This window comes from Pseudorasbora parva, chromosome 8 (genome assembly GCF_024679245.1).
Source record: "Pseudorasbora parva isolate DD20220531a chromosome 8, ASM2467924v1, whole genome shotgun sequence".
In the NCBI taxonomy this organism is placed as follows: Eukaryota; Metazoa; Chordata; class Actinopteri; order Cypriniformes; family Gobionidae; genus Pseudorasbora; species Pseudorasbora parva.
In genome coordinates this window covers 44,741,932-44,766,208 of record NC_090179.1, presented here as the reverse complement: position 1 = coordinate 44,766,208, position 24,277 = coordinate 44,741,932, and the positions used below count along the sequence as shown (strand labels likewise).

The 24,277-nt window shown below is 38.1% G+C and overlaps 1 protein-coding gene across 1 annotated transcript in view; it reads left to right on the top strand.

The window, feature by feature from the left end:
• The first annotated feature begins 1,097 nt into the window (after window positions 1-1,097).
• psmd2 (proteasome 26S subunit ubiquitin receptor, non-ATPase 2) overlaps window positions 1,098-24,277 on the top strand; it is a 42,554-nt gene continuing 19,374 nt past the window's right edge. Inside the window, exons 1-9 of the mRNA XM_067451431.1 lie at window positions 1,098-1,289; window positions 1,631-1,687; window positions 12,617-12,781; window positions 14,334-14,455; window positions 19,276-19,500; window positions 19,585-19,743; window positions 19,917-20,061; window positions 23,370-23,430; window positions 23,506-23,652. Coding sequence (XP_067307532.1) covers window positions 1,185-1,289; window positions 1,631-1,687; window positions 12,617-12,781; window positions 14,334-14,455; window positions 19,276-19,500; window positions 19,585-19,743; window positions 19,917-20,061; window positions 23,370-23,430; window positions 23,506-23,652 — 1,186 coding nt within the window. The 5' untranslated portion in view covers window positions 1,098-1,184. The remainder of the gene's footprint in view (window positions 1,290-1,630; window positions 1,688-12,616; window positions 12,782-14,333; window positions 14,456-19,275; window positions 19,501-19,584; window positions 19,744-19,916; window positions 20,062-23,369; window positions 23,431-23,505; window positions 23,653-24,277) is intronic.

Sequence of the window (24,277 nt, the reverse complement as noted above, 5' to 3'; positions counted from 1 at the left end):
GCAAATATGTTAGCAAAATCGTAATTTTGTGTAAATGTATTTGGAAAACTTTAAATGAAACGACACCGTAATATTGCATCCTGTTTGGATAAGGGTGTTATATGATCTTCAGGACAGCAGGAGGCGCTGTGTCGAAAAGACGAGGGGTCTGAGAAACATATGTGTGGGATTGTTTTGTTTTTCATAAATGTCATTATATTTATTTATTAATGTATTTAATTTTTGTGAATCTCTTTACATTTATTTATGGATAACAATCTGTTTGTTTGGAATAATGCAACAAAACTACCCCCATACAAAATTACTATAACTAAAGTGAATAAATAAATAAATAAATAAATAAATAAATAAATAAATAAATAAAAACTCCTTTATTAAAAGACTATAATATTATCTCAATGATAAAGATGAGGATATTTTGACGTCTTTCAGAATTTAGTCATATACTATTTTCTCCAAAACTAATTAACAATAATTTATTTTCCCAAAATCAAAATATTATCTTAATAAAAATATTGTTTACATCAATTATTATAAATTAAAATTGTAAATTAATACAGGTGACAGTAACAATAATTAATTTGAATTGTTTTTTGTTTTTTTTTGCAATTAACAAACTATGCAATTTTGCAAATAATTATAGATTTCTTAATTATTACTGGTGACATAAACAATAATTAATTTAAATTTATTTAGGTGATAATAAAATAATTATCCAATGTTTTGCAAATAATCATCGATTCCTTTTAAAAACAATATATATATATATATATATATATATATATATATATATATATATATATATATATATATATATATATATATATATATATATATATATATATATATATATAAATTATTACTGGTGATGAAATTAACAATAAGTATTTGACATTAATTTTGGCGATAAAATTATACAGATTCATTATAATATGATACAGTACTTTGAACAATCAGTGGCCAGCGAAAGATAATCTGAAGTATAAAATTGTAAATTAAAATTAAAAATGCGCAGTGCAGTACCCAGCGCGGCCGGAGCTTGGCGGTAATGAGCCGCAGTTCTCAGCGCGGTCAACAGGCGACAGTAGAGCGCGCGGTGTCACAGGCGTCAGGCGTCCGCCGCAGAAGAAGAAACAACACCAGCGGTAGTGAGTCGCATTCAGAGAAACAGCAGCAGCAAAATCATGGAGGAAACCGTAAAAAAGGAAAAAAAGCAGGACGAAATCAAGGAGGAGAAGGACAAACAACCGGCGGGGAAAGATAAAGAGAAGAAAGAGGAGCAGGAGCTGGTGAGAGAGAGAAAAACAGCCATGTTTGAATTCCGCCTGAGTCACTCCGCAGGCCAGACACACAAACACACACACACACTACAGCAATACTCACTGTTATTCATGATTTACCTATCAATATACATCACCGTCAGCACAAAACACTTTAAAACACAATGTGTGGGATTTATAAGACTTGTATATCTTTATATGTATCATATCATTGTTTAAACACAGGGATTTATTCAGATATAGTTCATAGATGTGCTTCCCTGATGGTCTGATTATGAAAATAACTCTCTTTTATAGTTGGCAGGGTTGTGAATAGTAATGTGTCTGATGTGTTTGTGTTGTTTTTGCAGTCAGAGGAGGACAAACTGCTTCAGGAGGAGTTGGAGATGCTCGTGGAGAGACTCAGTGTAAGTTGAGATGGATTTATTAATGATTCCTGGTTAAACTGTCAATTTGACGCATTTTAAAAAGCAAACTGAAGACTGTTTACATGCCTAAAAACATCCTGAACTGTGTGCGATTCATTGTTATAGAAGAAAACTGGGTAACACTATAAAACTAAGGTTTCATTTTGTTAACAGTAGTTAATTTCAACATTTAAAAGTATGTTATTAAAATCAAAATATGTTTGTTAAAGAGTTTGTTCACCCAAAAAAAGAAAATTAGCCCATGATCAAGTCATTTTAGGTGTGTATGACGTTCTTCTATGAATACAATCAGTTATATTAAAGAATATCCTGGCTTATCCAAGCTCTATAATGGCAGTGTTTCTATTTTGAAGTCTATTAATTTGCTTTCATTCATCATAAAAGTGCATCCATTCATCATAAAAGTGCGTCTATCTATCATAAAAGTGCATCCATCCATCATAAAAGTGTGTCTGTCTATCATAAAAGGGCATCCATTCATTATAAAAGTGCATCTATCATCATAAAAGTACATCTATCATCATAAAAGTACATCTATCTATCATTAAAGTGCATCCATTCATCATAAAAGGGCATCCATCCATCATAAAAGTGCATCCATCCGTCATATAACTGCTCCACATGGCTCTGGGGGGTTAATAAAGGCCTTATGAAGCGAAGTGGTGCGTTTGTGTGAGAAAAATATCCATATTTAAAACTTTATAGACTAAAATAGTAATACTAAAACTAACTTCTGGAGGTTAGCGGTAGCATGTCGACTTACTTTGAAAGAGTAACCCTTGGCGCATGTGTATTGGTGAACGCAGAAGCGCAGAGGATAGAGCAAAACAAAACACTGGTTATGAATTAGTCTAAAATTAGAATTGTTCAGTAGAAATGGTTGAGGATTTTGATATAAGATGCTCCTGAGCATCGTGTTAGTTGTTAGTCACTCTTAGCGCAAGTCGACGTGTACAGCAGACCTTCGGAAGTTAGTTATTATAGTCTATAAAGGTTTAAATATGGATATTTTTGTCTCACAAACGTGCCACTTCACTTCAGAAGGCCTTTATCAGGCCTCCCGGAGCCGTGTGGAGCATTATTTTCACAATAATCAATTTCTTTATTCCTGAAAAGACTTTTACAAATAAGTTAAAGCTCCACTGTGTGATATTTTCCCCCATCTAGTGGTGTAAAGGTATATGACCATCCAGTAGGGCTGGGATAAACGATTATTTTTTAAACGATTAATCTAGCGATTATTTTTTCGATGCATCGATTAATCTAACGATTAATTTTTCCTGTCCGATTCGGTTACGATTCGATTCGATTACCGATTATCTCCCCATTAATTGCCTAATAGCAATTTATACATGTTGATTTAATTATCTGAATGAAAAAACGAATTCCTTAACATTGCAATATATGTTTATTGCTCTTAAAATTCCAAAGTAAGACTATACAAGAGCAATGCATTCAATAAAACCTTGAAAACATAAAGTAGGCTACACACACACACACACGCACACACACGAATAAATAAGTATTAACCTACAACAAAGAAACATATTATACGATTTTTCTATGTATGCAACTCAGCCTACAGGCTATGCCCATCGATTAAATATCAACAAGTTGGTTAATCAAATCCGGGGACACACTGCAAGCGTGAGCGTCTCGGCTGCGTGGCGTGTCCGTTTTTGTTTCGGCTCCCATGTTAACAGGTTGGAGTTTGCACACTGCCTGTGACGCGCGGAAAACGCGTGCATGCTGGAAATAGAAAAGCGCCTATTTTTCACGTGTGTTGGGAGCGTCTCCTCCGGGCCAAATAGATTAGGAAAAGATGTTTATATATCCAGGGTTCGTACGGGTGCTTGAAATCCTTGAAAGTGCTTGAATTTTGATGTTGTGTTTTCAAGGTTTGAAAAGTGCTTGAATTTTGGATAAAGTGCTTAAAAATGCTTGAAATTGTAACTATTTCTTTTACAACAAATACCTATCTGAATAAATAGTTTGTTTTTTTAAATGTAGAAATAAAATGTTGGAGAGCCTAAAATGAAACCTGCTGTGCTCCTGATCTGCCCGTCTATTTCCACGTGTGACTCCGCCCCCATGTTGTCGTTTCAATGAACGTTGGCTGAATGATGCTAAATACAAATTTTGGATCAAACGGGCACAAACCCCACGAAGTGCCTCCTGTAAAGTTTGCAAAAATACATGCAGCTTTCCACTATGGGCGAGTCTGCTCTTTCGAGTCACATGAAAGGTAGGCTAAGTCATAGACTTTCAAGTAAGCTAACTAAAGTAGTTTACTGTAGCCTGGTTACACATTAGCGCCTATTTGTTTAACTTGCGCTATTAACTGCTAGCTAGGAATTCGCATTAGTGACAGAGTATATGTATAATGTGATAATGTAAGATTAGCATGTCCGTTATGGCATGTTCATTTGTGGAATAGGCAGTGAACGTAGCCACAAATTAAAACCTACAAACATTAGCTCAGTGCATAAAAATAGTGTCAGATGATCATACAAGTAACCATGGGCGTAGATTACGCGGGGGACGTGTCCCCCTCACTTTTAATAAAATGTATTTTCGTCCCCCGTACTTTTACTGGGTCTCAGCGATGCTAGTCGACCCGCTCCGAGCGGGATCCGAACCGGCGTTACCTGCGCGGGGGCGGGCAAGTTAACAGGGACGCTAAAAACAGCTCTCTCTAATCTCGGTTGATTGCGCGCTTCTTGAGGTCACGGTCAAATGTATTTACATAGAAACCAATGTGAATACATCAAGATTTAAATTCAGAGACAAAAAATAATCTATGCATGACCTGTAATTTTATTCGCATCTAAATATGAGGAGGGCGCTCTCATAGAAAGTCCAATAGTGGATTCGTAATACCCAGTCACGCTGGAGCTGCAGCTGAAGGAAAACAATCGTTATGAGCTGAAACCAAGGGGGTAATCTAGCGCTCGGAAAGCGTTCCACCCATAGGGGCTGCCATTGCTAACCAAGCCATCACCTGCTGTTAGCATCCCATTGACTCCCATTCATTTTTGAGTCACTTTGACAGTGAATAACTTTACATCTGAGGCGTTTAAAGACTCCATTTGTCCATTGTTTATTTCTAAAGAAACACGACAATGCATAAAAGGCTCCGTTACCTTGTATCTTACACTATCGCCCCGCAGCAGCTGTTTTTGTAAAAATAGGCTAACGATTGCGTCATAACCAACGCGACTCTGTCGCACAGTTGAGAAATTACCGTATAGACCTGAAGAGACGCTCGCAGGCAATCTTTACTGTCTATGAGACAGTCAGGGGGACGTGGAGACATGTCCTGGAGACTAGTCTGATAAAGTCAAGGGAGAAGAATGGGGAGAAGCCCATAGTGAGCCAAAAGCAACGGGAGAAAATATTTAAACAACGTGATTCAGCTTTCGCTTTCCACATCTACTAGAAGACTCACAGCTGTCAGACAGGAGGCTCACGTCACATCTACGTCGTCAAGCTCAGTCTGAGCCGGCGCAGTTCGCTCAGCCATCAGGAAGTGAGTGCCCCTAGGTTGACTTCATTCTTTCGCCGTAGACGTCAATGGGAACGCTCGGTCCATTTCTTTTACTGTCTATGGCTGAAACGTGACGACGACAATCAGACGATTGCGACAATATATGCTTTATGTGTTTTTTTCAAGCCATCTCAATGTAGGCTATTGATGACAATAAAGTATCATATGAATAATGCAGCTTTTAATGTTTAGTATCTTCTCCTCACCACGGCTGCATTTATGTAATCAAAAATACAGGGTATCCGGGGGGTCTTGAAAAGTCTTAAAAGGTGATAAATCAATTTTGGGAAAATTAAGACCCTTATAAAGTATTAAAAAGTCTTATCGCGGCTTTATAAAGTCTTAAATTTTGAAAGTATTTTGTTCAAGCTTTGTCAAAAGAGTTTGACTCCAAAAAGTATTTATGAATATATTTATTTTCATCCCCATAAGTATTAAAAAACAACCGGGTACTCAGTCTGAGATCTGCTCGGAGCGCGCGCGCCAGGGATGGAAATTAGCGCCGCCACGCCACCAGCCAAATGCGGCTGATTTTGAGTTGTGGCGGGTAAACTCGCTTCACCTACCGAGCTGTTTCGCCTCTTTGTAAACTTTGTTCAGTGCATGCGAGTGCTGCCGTATGTGCGCATATGACCAGTCGTTTTCTCCGACATCACTCGCGTGCGCTGTGAGACTCGTGCGCGCTGAGAGAAGATCTGACGCTGTGCATCATCCGAGAGCGCGCGCGAGTCTCACAGCGCGCAAATATTGAGTTCTCTTTCAAGTCTTGCGCTTAAACGGACAAACTCACACAAGAAGTATGTCAACATGTCCATCTTGATGAGTATCATAGCAGACATCGTCTGAATATGCCTTAAGTGAACTGTATAGTGTGCACAGTCGAGAAAGACGAGCATATCCCTGCCTCAGGTCTTAAAGGCGCAGTAGCCTTTACTGCTGCCTGAAGGATGTCCTTATATTTAGTTTGACATTAAACAATGCTCTTGATTAAATAGTTTTTGTAAGTTTAATAAGGATTAATCTTTCATTTAAACAGTTAAATATGCAGTTATTTTACATTTGATTACTTTATTCAATTGCTGTACCTTTCTGCAGGCCAGTAGGCATGTACATTATTATTTAATGAACACATGAGTGAGGTCAAGTTAAACATTCTAGTCTGAATTTTATTTTTCGGTTTTCGGCTTTGGTTTCTTCTTTTTTTGTTTCGGTCAAGAATTTTGATTTCGGTGCATCCCTACTGACAATGTTCTGCTCAGTATGTTGTCAACACGCTTCAAAGATGCCAGAATGAATAGTTTCATTCTTGGGACTAAAAACCATAAAACTGGAAGCCATAAAAGACCACAAATCATCGTGAAAATGTCAATATTTCATTGAGACTTGAGATTAAATAAACTGCCCAAGTATTGTAGAGCTTGTAGTATTAATTTGTTAAAAACAAAAAGTGGCTGGTAAAAAGATTGAGTGGTAGACTTTGAAAAAAGTTAATTTCCATCCCTGGCGCGCGCTGTCTACGGGTGACGTCATGTATTTTGCGGAATGCGCAGTTAGGTAATGTGTCGCCCTCCATACGTTGTAAAACAGATATGCAATATAAACAATACAAAATTGGCCTACGATAGAGATTTTAAGTCTACATTCGACTACAGCTGTTTATTAAAGGTTTGTTGCCGATTAGAACTTGAAGTGCGATGAGGTCTTAAAATATTTTGAGAAGGTCTTAAAAAAGTCTTAAAAAGGTATTGAAATTAACTTCAGGATTCCTGCATATACCCTGAAATAGTTCAAACAGTAATATTTTGAAATATTATTACAAATTAAAACAGCTTTTTTCCTATGTGAATATATAGTAATTTATTCCTGTGATCAAAGCTGAATTTATCATCATTACTCCAGTCTTCAGTGTCACATGATCCTTCACTAATCATTCTCAGATGAGGATTTCATAATCAAGAAACATTTATGATTATTATCTGTGTTGAAAACAGTTGTGCTGCTTAAAAATGTTGTGGAAACCATGATAGCCTACACGTTATTTTTCAGGATTCTTTAATGAATAGAAAGTTCAAAGGATAGCATTTATTTGCATTCATTAAATAAATTATCATCTTTTGTAATATTAAACATATCACTTGTGATCACTTGAATGCATGTCTGATCAACAAAAGTATTCATTTCTCTCTTTTTTAATTTTACCACAAATGTTTAGATGGTTTCCACAAAAATTAAGCATCACCATGAGCAGCACAACTGATAATAATCCTAAATGTGTGTTGACCATCAGATCCTCATCTGAGAATGATTAGTGAAGGATCATGAAGACTGGAGTAATGATGATAAACTCAGCTTTGATCACAGGAATAAATCACACTTTACTATATATTCACACAGAGAACAGCTGGTTTACATTAGAATATATATATATTTTTACATTGCATAAAATCTATGGAGTGTTAATGCACAAGTGTTTGTAGGCTAGTATATAAACCAATTATAAAATTGGCACAAAAAATAGGAGAATAATATTATAGATATTAATTAGTGGTTATTGTTCAGCAGTGTATTTGATATCTTGCCCAATTAAAAGCAAGAGATGCGATAAATTATATTGGTCCAAAAAAATAATAATAATAATTTCTGTCCCCCTCACTTCTGAAAAGATGGCTACGCCCCTGCAAGTAACTTAGTGCTGTCAAAAATATTGATATATTTTTCGATCGGTCTGAATTTCGCACGGGATTAGACACATAATTCTACAAATTCCTGCAGATTTTGCGCTCATATCTGAAGTGGGCACATATATAAAGCCGACCTCTGACATACAAGTAAATAAAATAAAAAATAGCTCATTTTCCCAGTTTATTAATGGTCAAATACACACAAAAAATGTTACACTGTTCATCTGGGTGTGTATTAACGTAAATACAGCCGTAAACGGTTCAGAAGAATGAGTAACAGGAACAGTGTTTTGATTCCACACTCGCGTCAGGTCTTAAAGGGGCAGCAGTTATTCAAACTACAAAAAGACAAAAGATCACCTGCTGCTCTTTACTGATTAACTTGTGTAACTTTAACAGATTAATATGTATTTAATTTTTACAATAATAATCCAATGTTATTTTAAATTTGATAACTTGTTTATTTTTTTTAAGTCAGTGTCTCACCTGAATACAGTTAGACCTAGGCCTACCTGATTTATTTGTGCTATTGTTTTTTCTTATTTGTTCTTATTTTATTACTGTTTTCTCTTCTTTTTACCATTTGAAGTCAAGCTTTCTTGTGCTGTATGTAAGCTACTGCAACACAATTACCCTGTTGTAGACCACGCACTGTAAGCATATTTGTGAGATAATTGTAATGGTAATTGATCAATGATTATGAAAAAAAGCTTAAGCTTTATCATATAAAGTGATCTCTTCAGAAGAAATACTTGATTGCCTAGACTTTTAATAGACATACACACACTAAAAAGAAATTAATTAAAAATAGAAAAGGTCAATGAGGTACATGTGATTGACTGTCTACCTCAAAGACGAATGTTTTCATTTTTAAAATGTTCAATAAATGAATTGAAAGTTAAGTGAACCCGTCGAGTGATTTTGTTTAGGGTAATTGTTTTTACAATTACCCCAAAGGCAGGTTAGATAGTAAGCAAAATCTACTTAGACAGTGATACATTTAAAAGAAATAAAACTTGTGATTTGGTTAAATATCTGATCCTGCTGCTTTACGAAACACGATTTTGGCTGTTTATAGCATTATTATCTTTTTAATGTGATGATAAAGTGTACTAAATAATAATTTTGACAATGTATTGGTATGTAATTTACAGTGGTGTTAGGTGCTGGAAAAATCATTAAAATTGACCTTGAAAGTGCTTGAAAAGTGCTTGAATTTGACCTTTGAAAAGGTGTACGAACCCTGTATATCATTTTGACACGAATACATATTATTAAATTACATTTTCATGTTTGAAAGTCTGTAGGTTTACATAAATAGGCCTAATTGTAATAATAAAAAACGTCAATTATCGATTTTGAAATATTGCAACTGTCAATACAGAACGAAATATTCTGTAGCCTAGTATTTGCCGTCAATACCATAGATATGTGGCTACTCCCGACGTTGTCTTTGCTGTATCAGTAGGCTATTTATGTTTAACATTAGGAATAGGGCTTCCCTCCGCATCAATAGCAGCAGCAGCGCCGCGTCAGACACGCTTCTAGTGTGCAAAGGCAGAGAAAACGCCACGCAGCCCCGTGGCTGACCCGCAACAGAAACGCCAGGCGCATCCGCGGCATGACAGTGAAAACAGTTACATGTAGAGTGCATTATGGGCGCCAATATTCCGTTTAAAACCGGAATAGTCCTGGGATGAAACTGCTCTCTTAGAGGATGGATACCCTCGGTCACATCAGCGCGATTAGACATTGAACATTTTAAATTTAAAACAGCTTATTATGTAGGTAGCCAATGTGTCCGATGCTTTCACTTGATGCAAACGTTTGTTTTTGTGATTAAAATACATCAAATATTACCAAAACATCTGTCTTCCTGTGTGCAGAAATTTGTTTATGTAGCCGTGACAACAAAACGCGTGCGCGCCTGGAGCAGGCGCTCTTAACACAGACGCGCATGCCTGTGATGCTCCGTGCGCACCGCGCACCAACCCCATAGACTGTGGCCAACCCGCAAGCCTTGCACTTCTGAAAGTCTGAGGAGCCATTCGTGTTGCTACCATAGATATACATAATAAATAATATACTTAATTACATAATATACTTTATTATGTACATCTATGGTTGCTACTACTCTCCGGCGCCGCCATCTTTATTTTGAGTCTGACAAATCGATGCGCATATTTTGCGTCGACGTATTTTTTGCGTCGCCGTCATCGATGACGTCGACGCGTTGTCCCAGCCCTACCATCCAGTGAATAATAGTTTCTGTTCCTCTCAATTCTGATTTCGTTTTAACTTCTACGGTGGCTGATTAAGTCCAAGATTAACATGGCTTCCAGTTCGACCTCGTCTATGAGCACAATGACCAGTCAGAGGTGTTTACGAATCCGCTCAACAGCGCTCAAAGCGTCATATTTTTAACATTTCTGTACCGATTTGGTATCGCGGTCGGTACTTTTGACAACACTACTATGAGTGCCATCGAGTGATGAGGTTACTTTAGAAAATGTGGGTTATGACATCTATGTAAAATGAATAATAGTTTTACGGTTTCGTTTTTTTTTTACCATTTCATTGCTAACAATTTTATTTTTGGAATTTACGGGTATGTCCCTCTTTGGCTAATGTACTTTCAAGATGGAGGAGCAACATGGCGACCGGCATTCGAACCCCTCACCCGTATGTATTTACAATGGCATATTATAAACTTACCAGAATACTTTATTACCTGAAAGAAGTAAATATTAGGGCTGTCAAAGTTAACGAGTTAATTGAACTGCCGGTATTTTGCGTGTGCGCGCAGAACTATGCCTCGATTAACGTGAACAGTGTGAGAAACGGAGTGCTCTTGTTCAGAAGAGTAACCTGTGCATTCGTTTTAGCCGATTGTAATGCATTTAGTTCAATATAACACGTGTACAGTAAGTGGACATGTGTCAATGATTTACCTCAGACATGAGCGAGAGTGAGCTTCAGTGTATTCACGCATCGCGCTCCGACTGCAGAGAATGTGCTCAGTGTAAACAGACTTTTCTTTTTCGACCTGGTGTCTAATATGGTTAAACAGCAAATATGGTAGCTTATGGGCAATAACTGCACTTTTGGTTTAGAATATTAATCATAACCATTTTCTTTCCCTATTAATGTTTGCTGCTGCATCCTTTACGTCTATGGCTTATCCCGATTTCTCCAACTACGGATCAAACAGAATGCGCGCTGCGTTAACATGTGTTAATAAATTTAGTGCCGTTAAAATGAATTTGCGTTATAGTGCTGCAACGCGTCACACTGTTTGTTTACATCTCACGAAATGGCATACAGGGAATGGAGAAAGTTGCATTCTGTCACAAAAACAGAGAACACTGTTATCAAAAGTATGGGAATACTTTAAACAGAGGACAAATAAAATGGCCCTTTGTTCCCTTTGCAAAACCGATATGGTGTACCACGGCAGCACAACTGCGATGCGCGAGCACCTCAGAGGAAAACATCTCGGTGCTCTCCGGTGTTACGGTTTAGCTGGTTTCCGTGTGATCTGGTGACCAACTTCCTGATTAAGGTCTGATATTCTTGCACTTGCGGCATTTTGAAAAGTTGAGATGTTTTTAACTTGATGCGGTGCGGACGCGCCTGGAAAAAACGAGCGCGTCGCTTCCATTATGAGCGCTTATCGCGCGCCTACATTGCCGGAGACACTGCAAGCGTGGTGTGAGCGTGGCGTTTCTGCTGCGTGTCAGCCGCGGGTTGGCTGCCTGGCAATTATGTTAACCTACAGACTTTTAAACATGAAAATGTCATTTATTAATATGCATTCGTGTCAAAATGGCATACAAACATCTTTTCCTGATCTATTTTGCCTAGAAACGCTTCCAACACGCTCGCGTGTCGCGTGAAAAATAGGCGTCTCTTCTATTTGAAGCATGCATGTGTTTTCCACACGTGTGACGCAGGCAGTATGCAAGCTCTAACCGGTTAACATGGGAGCCGAAATAAAAACGGACACGCCACGCAGCCGAGACGCTCACAGCACGCTTAGAACATTAGATTAATTATTTATTGTAATAAAAATAATCATTAGATTAGTCGACAGAAAAAATAATCGTTAGTTGCAGCTCTAATGCGTTATTAACGCGTTAACTTTGACTGCCCTATTTTTAAGTTTAGGCTTAAGAGACATGAACAATTTCTTAGATAAACATCTCTGACCTCTGATACGTCTAGTCTTCATGCTGTATTGATTATTATTGAATCAGTATGGTTTCATTAATAATAAATGTACTTTTGCATAAAGCATGCATATTTGTCCATATACCCATGATGATTAGAGTATTAAAAACTTAATTTAAACTTAATTTAAGATACATTTACAATTGCTAAAAACGTGCGATTATTTGCGAGTTAACTCATGACAATCATGCGATTAAATGTTTTAATCGATTGAATGCCCTAGTAAATATACATTAATGAGCACATATATTTTTGAAAGAACTAAGTGTTTCTAGCTAAGAATAAGCTAAAAGAGTTACACAGTGTAGCTTTAATGTTTATCAATAATGTCAATGGCCATTTATTCCACCAGGCATAATAAATCACATCCTTCATTATTTCCCACTGGATATTGGCAGATAAATGTTGATGTGTTAAAGTCCTGACGCTTGTCTTCTGTGTGCTGCGCAGGAGAAGGATACGTCTCTGTATCGTCCTGCTCTAGAAGAACTGCGGCGCCAGATTCGCTCCTCCACGACCTCGATGACATCCGTGCCCAAACCGCTGAAGTTCCTGCGACCGCATTACGCCAAACTCAAAGAGATCTACCAGAACATGGAGCCCGGAGAGAACAAGGTGTGCTTGAGGATCTGACTTCATAAGAGGATCCTATTAGACAATCAGCCAGTGTTTGTGTGGAGGGAGACCGTCTCTCTCTGTTGTTCTATCTGTCTGTCGCTCTATCAATCTATCATTCTATCGATCTGTCGCTCAATCTATCATTCTATCTATCTGTTGTTCTGTCTTTCTACCCTTCTGTAGTTCTATCTGTCGTTCTACCTCTCTCTCGCTCCTTCTTTTGTTCTATCCTTCTTTTGTTCTGTCTGTCTATCTATACTTCTCTTTCTATACTTCTGTTGTTCTATCTATCTGTCGTTCTATCTTTCTATTTGTCTGTTGTTCTATCTGTCTGTCTGTCTGTCTATCTATCTATCTATCCTTCTGTTGTTCTATCTCTGTCATTCTATGGTTCTATCTATCTATCTATCTATCTATCTATCTATCGTTCTATCGTTCTATCGTTCTATCGTTCTATCTATCTATAGCTATCGTTCTATCTATCTATCTATCTATCTATCTATCTATCTATCTATCTATCTATCTATCTATCTATCGTTCTATCTATCGTTCTATCTATCTATAGCTATCGTTCTATCTATCTATAGCTATCGTTCTATCTATCTATCTATCTATCTATCTATCTATCTATCTATCTATCTATCTATCTATCTATCTATCTATCTATCTATCTATCTATCTATCTATAGTTCTATGGATCTATCGTTCTATGGATCTATCGTTCTATGGATCTATCTATCTATCTATCTATCTATCTATCTATCTATCTATCTATCTATCTATCTATCTATCTATCTATCTATCTATCTATCTATCGTTCTATCGTTCTATCGTTCTATCGTTCTATCGTTCTATCTTTTGTTCTATCTATCGTTCTATCTATCTATCTCTGTGGTTCTATGGTTCTATCTATCTATCTATCGTTCTATCTATAGTTCTATCGTTCTATCTATCTGTCGCTGTATCTGTCTGTCTATCTGTCTGTCTGTCTATCTATCTGTCTATCCTTCTGTTGTTCTAACTATCTGTTGTGCTATCGTTCTATCTATCCCTTTCTTTACTTCTGTCTTTCTATCCTTCTGTCGTTCTATAGTTCAATCTTTCTATCTATCATTAATTTTATCTATCATTCTGTCTTTCTATACTTCTGTCGTTCTATCTGTCATTCTATAGTTCTATCTGTCTGTCATTCTATCGTTCTACCTATCTGTTGTTCTATCTATCTCTTTCTTTACTTCTGTCTTTCTATCCTTCTGTCGTTCTATAGTTCTATCTTTCTATCAATGTTGTTCTATCTATGTCTGTCTGTCTTTCTATCTATCATTAATTCTATCTATCGTTCTATCTATCTTTTTATACTTCTGTCTTTCTATCCTTCTGTCGTTCTATCTGTCATTCTGTAGTTCTATCTATCTGTCGTTCTGTCTTTCTATCTGTCTGTTGTTCTTCTAACCTTCTATCTATCTCTGTCGTTCTGTTTGTGTTAGATGGTTTAGACCAATCAGCCGATGTTTGTGTGTAGTGTGACGTCTCTCTCTCTGTTTGACAGCGTTTCTGTGCTGATGTGGTGTCTGTTCTGGCCATGACCATGAGCACCGAGCGGGAGTGTCTGAAGTATCGTCTGCTGGGCTCGCAGGAGGAGCTCGCGTCGTGGGGCCACGAATACGTCAGGTACGAAAACCAGCGCCGGTACAGCCAGACGACACCCTGTAGACTCGCACACCAGAGGCCTGTTGCATGAAGCTATCTAAACAAACTCTGAGTTGACAAATCCAGATAAATCCAACCTGCTTTCGATCAAGTTCAGCCGTTTCTCAAAGCTCGGTATAAACGTTCTCTGTCCAGAGTCCAGGGTTTGCGATCAACTCTCAAGTGCGTGCATCTAAAAGTGTGACATGTGCGGCAAACAGCCAATCACAGTGTCTGTTTGATTCACTTCTCTTCTGAAGATTGAGAGATCGTTTTGAAAATGATCATTAAAAATTAGATGCGTTTACAAGGCAGGAATAAACACTGCAGCGACAGTTTGAGAAGGCAGCTGAAAGAATATCTGACATGATGTGAATCAAAGAAATATATAGGTTCACAAAGAGCTCAAATGAATACACGTTTAAAATAATTAATGCATGTATTATATTTATATTACTATTTGGCTACTTGTCAATCAATATATTATATTTATATGAACATATTATATGAATTCAGTGATTATAATTCATATAATATAAATATAACAAATAATTAGCACCAAAAAGATGCACAATTTTATTTCTAAAGGTCTCTCGTTATAAGCTGCTTTAATTTGGAAGGAGAGATACAGGATGTGTGGCTTTATTGTGTCTTTTCTTGCAGCTGATTGGTCCAGTTTGCGTTTGCGATCTCTAAAGGCCCTTCCACACCGGACGCGTAACGAAAAAGCGAAGCGAATAAGCGAATATTTCACGTCAAAACCATTCACATCAGCCGCGATACGAATTTGCGACTTTTCAGAGCTCCAACAGTCCAAAACATTTGCTGCGTCAGCTGAGAAAACACGGACAGTGAAGACGAGCTTTTCATTTTATTTAAAAGACCGAAAAGAAGGTTTCGGGTGCACCCAGTCAACAGAGAGTCTGAAGGGGAGGATGCTAATCTTGTACAGGAGCTAAAACTTTATCATGGCCGGTTCTGCTCTTACTTTCTTAAGTCTGTGGGACAATTTGAGGATCTCATCCCGAGACAGCAGTGCATCTGACGAGACAAACCGCACACTTCAGGAACCAATCGATCCGGACTGTTTCCAGTTGAGTTACAATGTAAACATTTAAGCGCCACAGACATACGGCAACACATTCACTTTCCATAATCGCGGATATAAGGTTTATGAGAATAAACGATTTATAAAAGGTTAACTTATTGCTGTCTGTAAACACAGCTGCAGGTGCACAGCTTTGACTAGACCTGTAATCTCATGAGATATGCCACACCTGGCAAAGGTTAATGTTGAGTGAATAGCTCGTGACATCAACTGGACATTTCGTCACCTTTGTATCCTTGTATTTTATTGGTTGAAGCCGTTTTTGAAGCCGCGAGAGTAAAAAAAAAAAAGACGAGACCACGGAGCTCCTTACTATCCGCGCTGAAGCTGAGATCGCTCGCCGTTATACGTCACATCCGGATGTCACGTGTCAACTCGACCCGGGACCGTTACGGGTTGTGTGTGAAAGCGCACATATTACGGTATTTCGCTGGCAGTGTGAATGGACCAAATCTAGCGGCCCGGGAACAAATGCCGGGTCGCATTATCCGTGTATTTGCCGGAATCGCAGTGTGAAAGTGTTTTCAATGATGTGCAGCCTATACATATCTGTTTACATCTCAAAAAAGTGTTTTGGGGTTTAATGACCCTTTAAAATGTTATGAGAGAACGTTTTATGAATGTTTATCCCCCACATTACCTTTTATTTAAACCTAAATAAGAAAGCCATTGTCAGTTCGTCTGTCAGTTGGGAGGAAGTTTTGGTCGCTTTATTAAAAGTTGTTGCTGTGTGCAGTAGAGGTCTTCACGGGTCCAAAAATTCGTACCCAAACCCGAAGAGACCCGCGATGTTCTACACAGAACCGACCCGGACCCGTCTATTATTTCAAAAACTGGACCCGGACCCGTGCAGATCCGAGAAATGCCAAAAAAATAGTACCCGGAACCGACATGGACCCGTCTATTATTTGATAGCTGGAACCGAACCCGGCGGGAAGACACAGACGCGACTGGACCCGATTGTCTCATATTACACAATAAACTGCTGTTAACAGGTTAATAAACAAGCTGCGAAAAATAACTTTGTCTTAGTCAGCCTACCTAACGATATATAGCCGTCTCCCTTCCTTCTACCTTGATTGTGATGTATTACAATATTCCTCTGTAATTGTTCCAAGCATGCTTAATTCACTCATTTCAGCTGTAAAAGTCAATTTTATTTCACAGTGACGGATTTATGAGTTAACTCGCATAATAACTTTGACTGCCCTTTTGAACTAATAACTATTGCTCGTTCAGTGCCATGGCCGCTTACGTTAGCATTATTTATTTGCCATAAGCTTGGGTTGCCATAGAAACATGACACGCGACTGCACTCACGAGCAATTTGAGCATCACAGAAAACATGTATGTGCCAGTTCATCTGAGGTCTTGTTGCTGATTTGAAATATATTCTTGAGTACATTATTACCGCGCGCATGCATTAAATCTGCCCGCTTTTTAAACGGCAGAGAGAGAGAGAGAGAGAGAGAGAGCGAGAGAGAGAGATTGTGTTGTTGTTGTATATTTCTAAACCTCATTTCCCGGGGCATACGTTTTTTTATCCTAATTTAGCAATTTGTAAGTTACACACACAAGCCGTGCTGACTCTCACGGCCAGGTGTTCTCCGAGTCTGATTGACGTATTACATAGGCTACAACTAGGGCTGTAACGATATGAAATCGAAATCGCAATATGCAGGTCCACGAACCTGTATCGTGATGTGTTAAGGCAGAATCGCGACACACCCCTTCAAACTCCCAGAATTATCCTTCCTGTCCAGGTCCAACTTTTAAGTCAGCAGTATGGCAACATTTCGTCGGTGGAGAACAAGGATGACAAGACCCACACAATTTGCCGTACGTGTTTCAAGAAGCTTCCCCAAACGGCCAGCAAAACAACCAACATGCAGATGCCGGAGACACACTGCAAGCGTGTTGTGAGCGTTTAGTTTCTGTTGCGTGTCAGCCGCGGGGCGGCTGCGTGGCGTTTTCTCTTTCTTTGCACACCAGAAGCGTGTCTGACACAACGCTTCTGCTGGTATTGATGTACAGGATGTAAATATATATTGCCTATTGATACCGCAAAGAAAACGTCGGCAGTAGCCTATTGACCACACAGATATATGGTATTGATGGCAAAATAGGCTACAGAATATTTTGTTCTGCATTGACAGGTTTAATATTTCAATATCGATAATTATGTTGTTTCTTATTATTAAAATTAGGCCTATCTCTGCATTTATGTTAACCTACAGACTTTCGAACATGAAAATGTCATTTATTAATATGCATTTGTGTCAAAATGACATCTTTTCCTGATCTATTTTGCCTGGAAACGCTTCCAACACGCTCGCGTGTCGAGTTAAAAATAGGCGTCTCTTCTATTTGAAGCATGCATGCGTTTTCCGTGCGTGTCACGCAGGCAGTATGCAAGCTCTAACCGGTTAACATGAGAGCCCAAATAAAAACGGGCACGCCACGCAGCCGAGACGCTCACGGCACGCTTGCAGTGTGTCCCCACAACCCAACAGCAGCAGCCTACACTGCCTAGTTTATTCCAAGGAAAGTTTCCAGCCAATTCAGACCGAGCACAAAAAATTACAGATGCAATTGGAATCATGCCACTGGATATGCGCCCTTTTTCAGTTGTTGAAAACGAGGGTTTCAAGTAGCCTATTTACTTAGTGTGCTCGAGCCCCGTTATGCATTACCGAGCCGGGCGCATTTTTCTCAAAATGTGCTACCAAAACTTCTGGAGAAAACAAAGGCTAAGGTGGAGGAAGGGTTGAGTACTGCTGAATCCACAATCACCACCGATGGATGGACGTCCCGTGCCACAGACAGCTATATGACCATAACCGCACACTATATTACAGCCGATTGGCAAATAGCAAACCCCGCCCAAACTCGCGCTAGAGAGCCACAGAGAGTAAGCCTCAGTGCGAAAAAACATTAACCATTTTTCTTTGTAAATGTAAAATTGATTGAAGAATAATTTTCAAAATGCTCGAATCATTTCTGTTTGTTTTTCAACAGTATTTTATTACAAAGAAAACAGAAGTGTTATAGCTTTGGTTATATAGTTTAATTTACTTAGGTATTTTGTTAATAATTTGCATAGTTAATATTGTTATTTGGTGTTCAGTTTATACAGGTTTTTCAAATTTTATTTAATAAATTAATTTTTTCCCCCTCAAAATATCTTTTGAACTGTTTTGTTTCCCCCCATATCGAGGTTTGTATCGTACCGTGGGCCAAAAATCGTGATACGAACCGAATCGTGGGTTTGGTGTATCGTTACAGCCCACAACGTTAACAGACCCGGGACCCGAAGTAATAGATTGGGACCCGACCCGGACCCGGCTGACCATTTAAAATATAGACCCGAACCAGTACGGGTCCACGGGTCTCGGGTGCCCCGTGAAGACCTCTAGTGTGCAGTGAGTAAAGGAAAATAAAAATAGTTTTACCCTCCTGCTGACTAGTGTTGTGCCACTCGCAACCCATTCACACACACACACACACACACACACACACACGCAGATGATTTGACTATCAGTCGACCATAGAGAGATTCAACAATTCTGATTTGGATGTGTAAATCGGGGACAGCCCTAAATAATTGAAACCAGCTTTGTGCAGCAGGCCACCGACCAATCAGAAACATAAATGCCGTTGTGGCTTTGTGGCGTGATCCTGAATCTGTTTCCAGGCATCTTGCCGGAGAGGTCGCTAAGGAATGGCAGGAGATCGAGGAAGGCGATAAAGCTCAACAGGAAGTGCTCCTAAAGTTAGTCAAAGAGATCGTCCCGTATAACATGGCCCATAATGCCGAGCACGAGGCCTGTGACCTCCTGATGGAAATCGAACGTCTGGACATGCTGGATACGTACATCGATGAAAACGCCTACGCTAAAGTCTGCCTATACCTCACCAGGTGAGACACCTTTACCCACAATGCATCTGAACACGCGTCTTTTGTGAGTGCCTCCCTGTTTTGATTGTGTGTTTGTGTCTCCAGCTGTGTGAGTTACGTCCCTGAGCCGGAGAACTCGGCTCTGTTGAAATGCGCTCTGAACATCTTCCGTAAGTTCAACCGTTACCCAGAAGCCCTCAGACTCGCGCTGATGCTTAATGACGTGGAGCTGGTGGAGAACATCTTTACTTCCTGCAAGGACATGTAAGACACACATTTAGTCATTTACACTCTCACACACACAGTTTGCCTCCTGAAAACTGAATCTCGAGTGGCCTAACACTGATAGTAACGTGTGTGTGTGTGTGTGTGTGTGTGTGTGTGTGTGTGTGTGTGTGTGTGTGTGTGTGTGTGTGTGTGTGTGTGTGTGTGTGTAGTGTCATTCAGAAGCAGATGTCGTTCATGTTGGGTCGCCACGGCATGTTCCTGGAGCTCAATGAAGACGTGGAGGATTATGAAGATCTGACGGAGATCATGTCCAACGTGCAGCTCAACAGCAACTTCCTGGCTCTCGCTAGAGAGGTGCTGACACACTCTCTCTCTCACACACACACACACACACGCAGAATCACTCAATCCAGGTCACTCAATATCTGGGTCATAAGAGAAAATATACCGATCGAAAAGAAAATTAAGCCTGTTTTAGGACCATTTGACATCAGTCTGTCATTCTGTCGTTCTATCTATCATTCTATTACTCTATCTATCTATCTATCTATCATTCTATCGCTCTATCTATCTGTCATTCTATTGTTCTATCTATCTATCATTCTATCGCTCTATCTATCTGTCATTCTATTGTTCTATCTATCTGTCATTCTATTTATCTGTCGTTCTATCTATCTGTCATTCTATCGCTCTGTCATTCTATCGCTCTATTTATCTGTCATTCTATTTATCTATCGTTCTGTCTATCTGTCATTCTATTGTTCTATCTATCTGTCATTCTATCTATCTGTCATTCTATCTATCTTTCATTCTATCTATCTGTCGTTCTATCTATCTGTCGTTCTATCTATCTGTCGTTCTATCTATCTGTCGTTCTATATAACTGTCGTTCTATATATCTGTCATTCTGCAGTTCTATCTATCATTCTATCGATCTGTCATTCTATCGCTCTATCTATCTATCTATCTATCTATCTATCTATCTATCTATCTATCTAGCTATCTAGCTATCTAGCTATCTAGCTATCTATCTATCTAGCTATCTATCTATCTATCTATCTATCTATCATTCTATCGTTCTATTTATCTGTCATTCTATTTATCTATCGTTCTATCTGTCATTCTATCGCTCTATCTATCTATCATTCTATTTCTGTCATTCTATCGCTCTATCTATCATTCTATCGCTCTATTTATCTGTCATTCTATTTATCTATTGTTCTATCTATCTGTCATTCTATTTATCTATCGTTTTATCTATCTATCTGTCGTTTTATATATCTGTCATTCTGCCGTTCTATCTATCTGTCATTCTATCGCTCTATCTATCTGTCATTCTATTGTTCTATCTATCTGTCATTCTATTTATCTATCGTTTTATCTATCTGTCATTCTATCGTTCTATCTATGTCGTTCTATCTATCTGTCATTCTATCGCTCTATCTATCTATCATTCTATCGCTCTATTTATCTGTCGTTCTGTCTATCTGTCATTCTATTGTTCTATCTATCTGTCATTCTATCTATCTGTCGTTCATCATTCTATCTATCTGTCGTTCTATCTATCTGTCATTCTATCGTTCTATCTATGTCGTTCTATCTATCTGTCAGTCTATCGCTCTATCTATCTATCATTCTATCGCTCTATTTATCTGTCGTTCTTTCTATCTGTCATTCTATCTATCTGTCGTTCATCATTCTATCTATCTGTCGTTCTATCTATCTGTCATTCTATTGTTCTATCTATCTGTCATTCTATCTATCTGTCGTTCATCATTCTATCTATCTGTCGTTCTATCTATCTGTCGTTCTATCTATCTGTCGTTCTATATATCTGTCATTCTGCCGTTCTATCTATCTATCTATCGTTCTATCTATCTGTCATTCTATCTATCTGTCGTTCTATCTATCTGTCGTTCTATCTATCTGTCATTCTATCTATCTGTCATTCTATCTATCTGTCATTCTATCTATCTGTCGTTCTATCTATCTGTCGTTCTATCTATCTGTCATTCTATCTATCTGTCGTTCTATCTATCTGTCGTTCTATCTATCTGTCATTCTATCGTTCTATCTATCTGTCGTTCTATATATCTGTCATTCTGCCGTTCTATCTATCTATCGTTCTATCGATCTGTCATTCTATCGCTCTATCTACCATTCTATTGTTCTATCTATCTGTCATTCTATTGTTCTATCTATCTGTCATTCTATTTATCTGTCGTTCTATCATTCTATCTATCTGTCATTCTATTTATCTGCCGTTCATCATTCTATCTATTTGTCATTCTATTTATCTGTCGTTCTATCATTCTATCTATCTGTCATTCTATTTATCTGCCGTTCATCATTCTATCTATTTGTCATTCTATTTATCTGTCGTTCATCATTCTATCTATCTGTAATTCTATTTATCTATCGTTCTATCTATCTGTCATTCTATTGTTCTATCTATCTGCCATTCTATTTATCTGTCGTTCATCATTCTATCTATCTATCATTCTATTTATCTGTCGTTCTATCTATCTGTAATTCTATTTATCTGTCGTTCATCATTCTATCTATCTGTCATTCTATTTATCTGTCGTTCTATCTATCTGTCATTCTATTGTTCTATCTATCTGCCATTCTATTTATCTGTCGTTCATCATTCTATCTATCTATCATTCTATTTATCTGTCGTTCTATCTATCTGTAATTCTATTTATCTGTCGTTCATCATTCTATCTATCTGTCATTCTATTTATCTGTCGTTCATCATTCTATCTATCTGTCATTCTATTTATCTGTCGTTCATCATTCTATCTATCTGTCATTCTATTTATCAGTCGTTTATCATTCTATCTATCTGTCATTCTATTTATCTGTCGTTTTATCATTTTATCTATCTGTCGTTCTATCATTCTATCGCTCTATCTATCTATCATTCTATCTATCTGTCATTCTATCGTTCTATCTATCTATCATTCTATCGCTCTATTTATCTGTCATTCTATCTGTCGTTTGTTCGTGTTATCTTTCGAACTGTCATTCTATCGTTCTATCTTTTGTTCTATCTATCAATCTGTCATTCTATCGTTCCATCTTTCATTCTATTTATCTTTCATTCTATAGTTCTGCCCATCTGTCGTTCTTTCTGTCGTTTGTTCGTTTTATCTTTCTAACTGTCATTCTATCTATCTGTTGTTCTATCCATAGTTCTCTTTCCATCATTCTGTCCTTCTGTCGTTCTATCAATCGTTCTGTCTGTCGTCCTGTCATTGTATTGCATTACAACATTGAGAAATTGCAGTGAAATGTTTTATGAAAGTCTCAATAATAAAAATTTTAATAATAATATAAATGTTTAATTTATTTTAATCTAAATGTTATTATTATGGTTATATATTGTTACAAAATGTTATTAATGAAAATAAAATTAAAGGAAGAAAAAATATTTAATATTAGAATAATAAAATGTTTTCTTGTACTGAAATTGGTTTAAAATGTAGTTATATTGTCCTTAATGGATCATTTTGAGGCAAATGTCACGATGCACAATTTCTTGCATGCAAAATATAAAGATGTTTTCTTGTAATTGTGACCCAGACATGTTCACATTTAGATTTACAGTTCTGTGAGTTGCATATGTTGATGCTTTATTTCTGTTCTTTCCTCTGTAGCTCGACATCATGGAGCCTAAAGTTCCAGATGACATTTACAAAACCCACCTGGAGAACAACCGTAAGCCCCTTCGGATCTCATTGGGAATCTGATGGTGTTTTGTGTCGTGTGTTTTATTAATGGTGTTTGTCTCAGGGTTTGGCGGCAGCGGCTCGCAGGTGGACTCCGCTCGCATGAATCTCGCCTCCTCGTTCGTCAACGGCTTCGTTAATGCTGCATTTGGACAGGATAAGCTGCTCACGGAGGACGGAAACAAGTGGCTGTACAAGAACAAGGACCATGGTGAGAACGGCTCCATCTCTCTGCTACGCAACATAATGCAGCTGTTATTGTGGGTACTTCAGCACTGGAAAGATGAATCTGTATTTAAACTGGGTCATTAAAGTAGTAGAAATGCGAATTATTTTTGAATTTGGTGCCTTCTAGACTGAGAAAAGTCTAAAGTCAAAAAGTCTTTTTGTCTCATGGGGATGAAAGACTACAATTCCCAGAATGCTTCGCTCCCCTGTAACGCTACGTTCACACCAAACGCGAATTGAGCGTCAAAATCGCGTCTATCGTATCTAGTTTAACGCGTGAACATTTTGAATCCATTCGAGCGTCCGCAGCTAATTAGACACGTGTAGAAATCGAGCATTTGAAGCGGAATAGACGCGCGTTAAAGGCGCTCCAGGTGAAATATATCAAGCATTAACAGCCACACATGTTCAGCTAACGCACTACCTGGATTATCTTTACTGCATGTATATTTGAATAAAATATAAAGTTATGAAACTTCACTTTGCCCTCAGTCAAAATGATCTGATAGGCAACAATAGATTAATTGGACCAAAGATCGCCCATTAGATGTACACAAGACAAAGCATGTCATGTTTAACTTCTACATAGACATCCGAGCCAGCGGCAA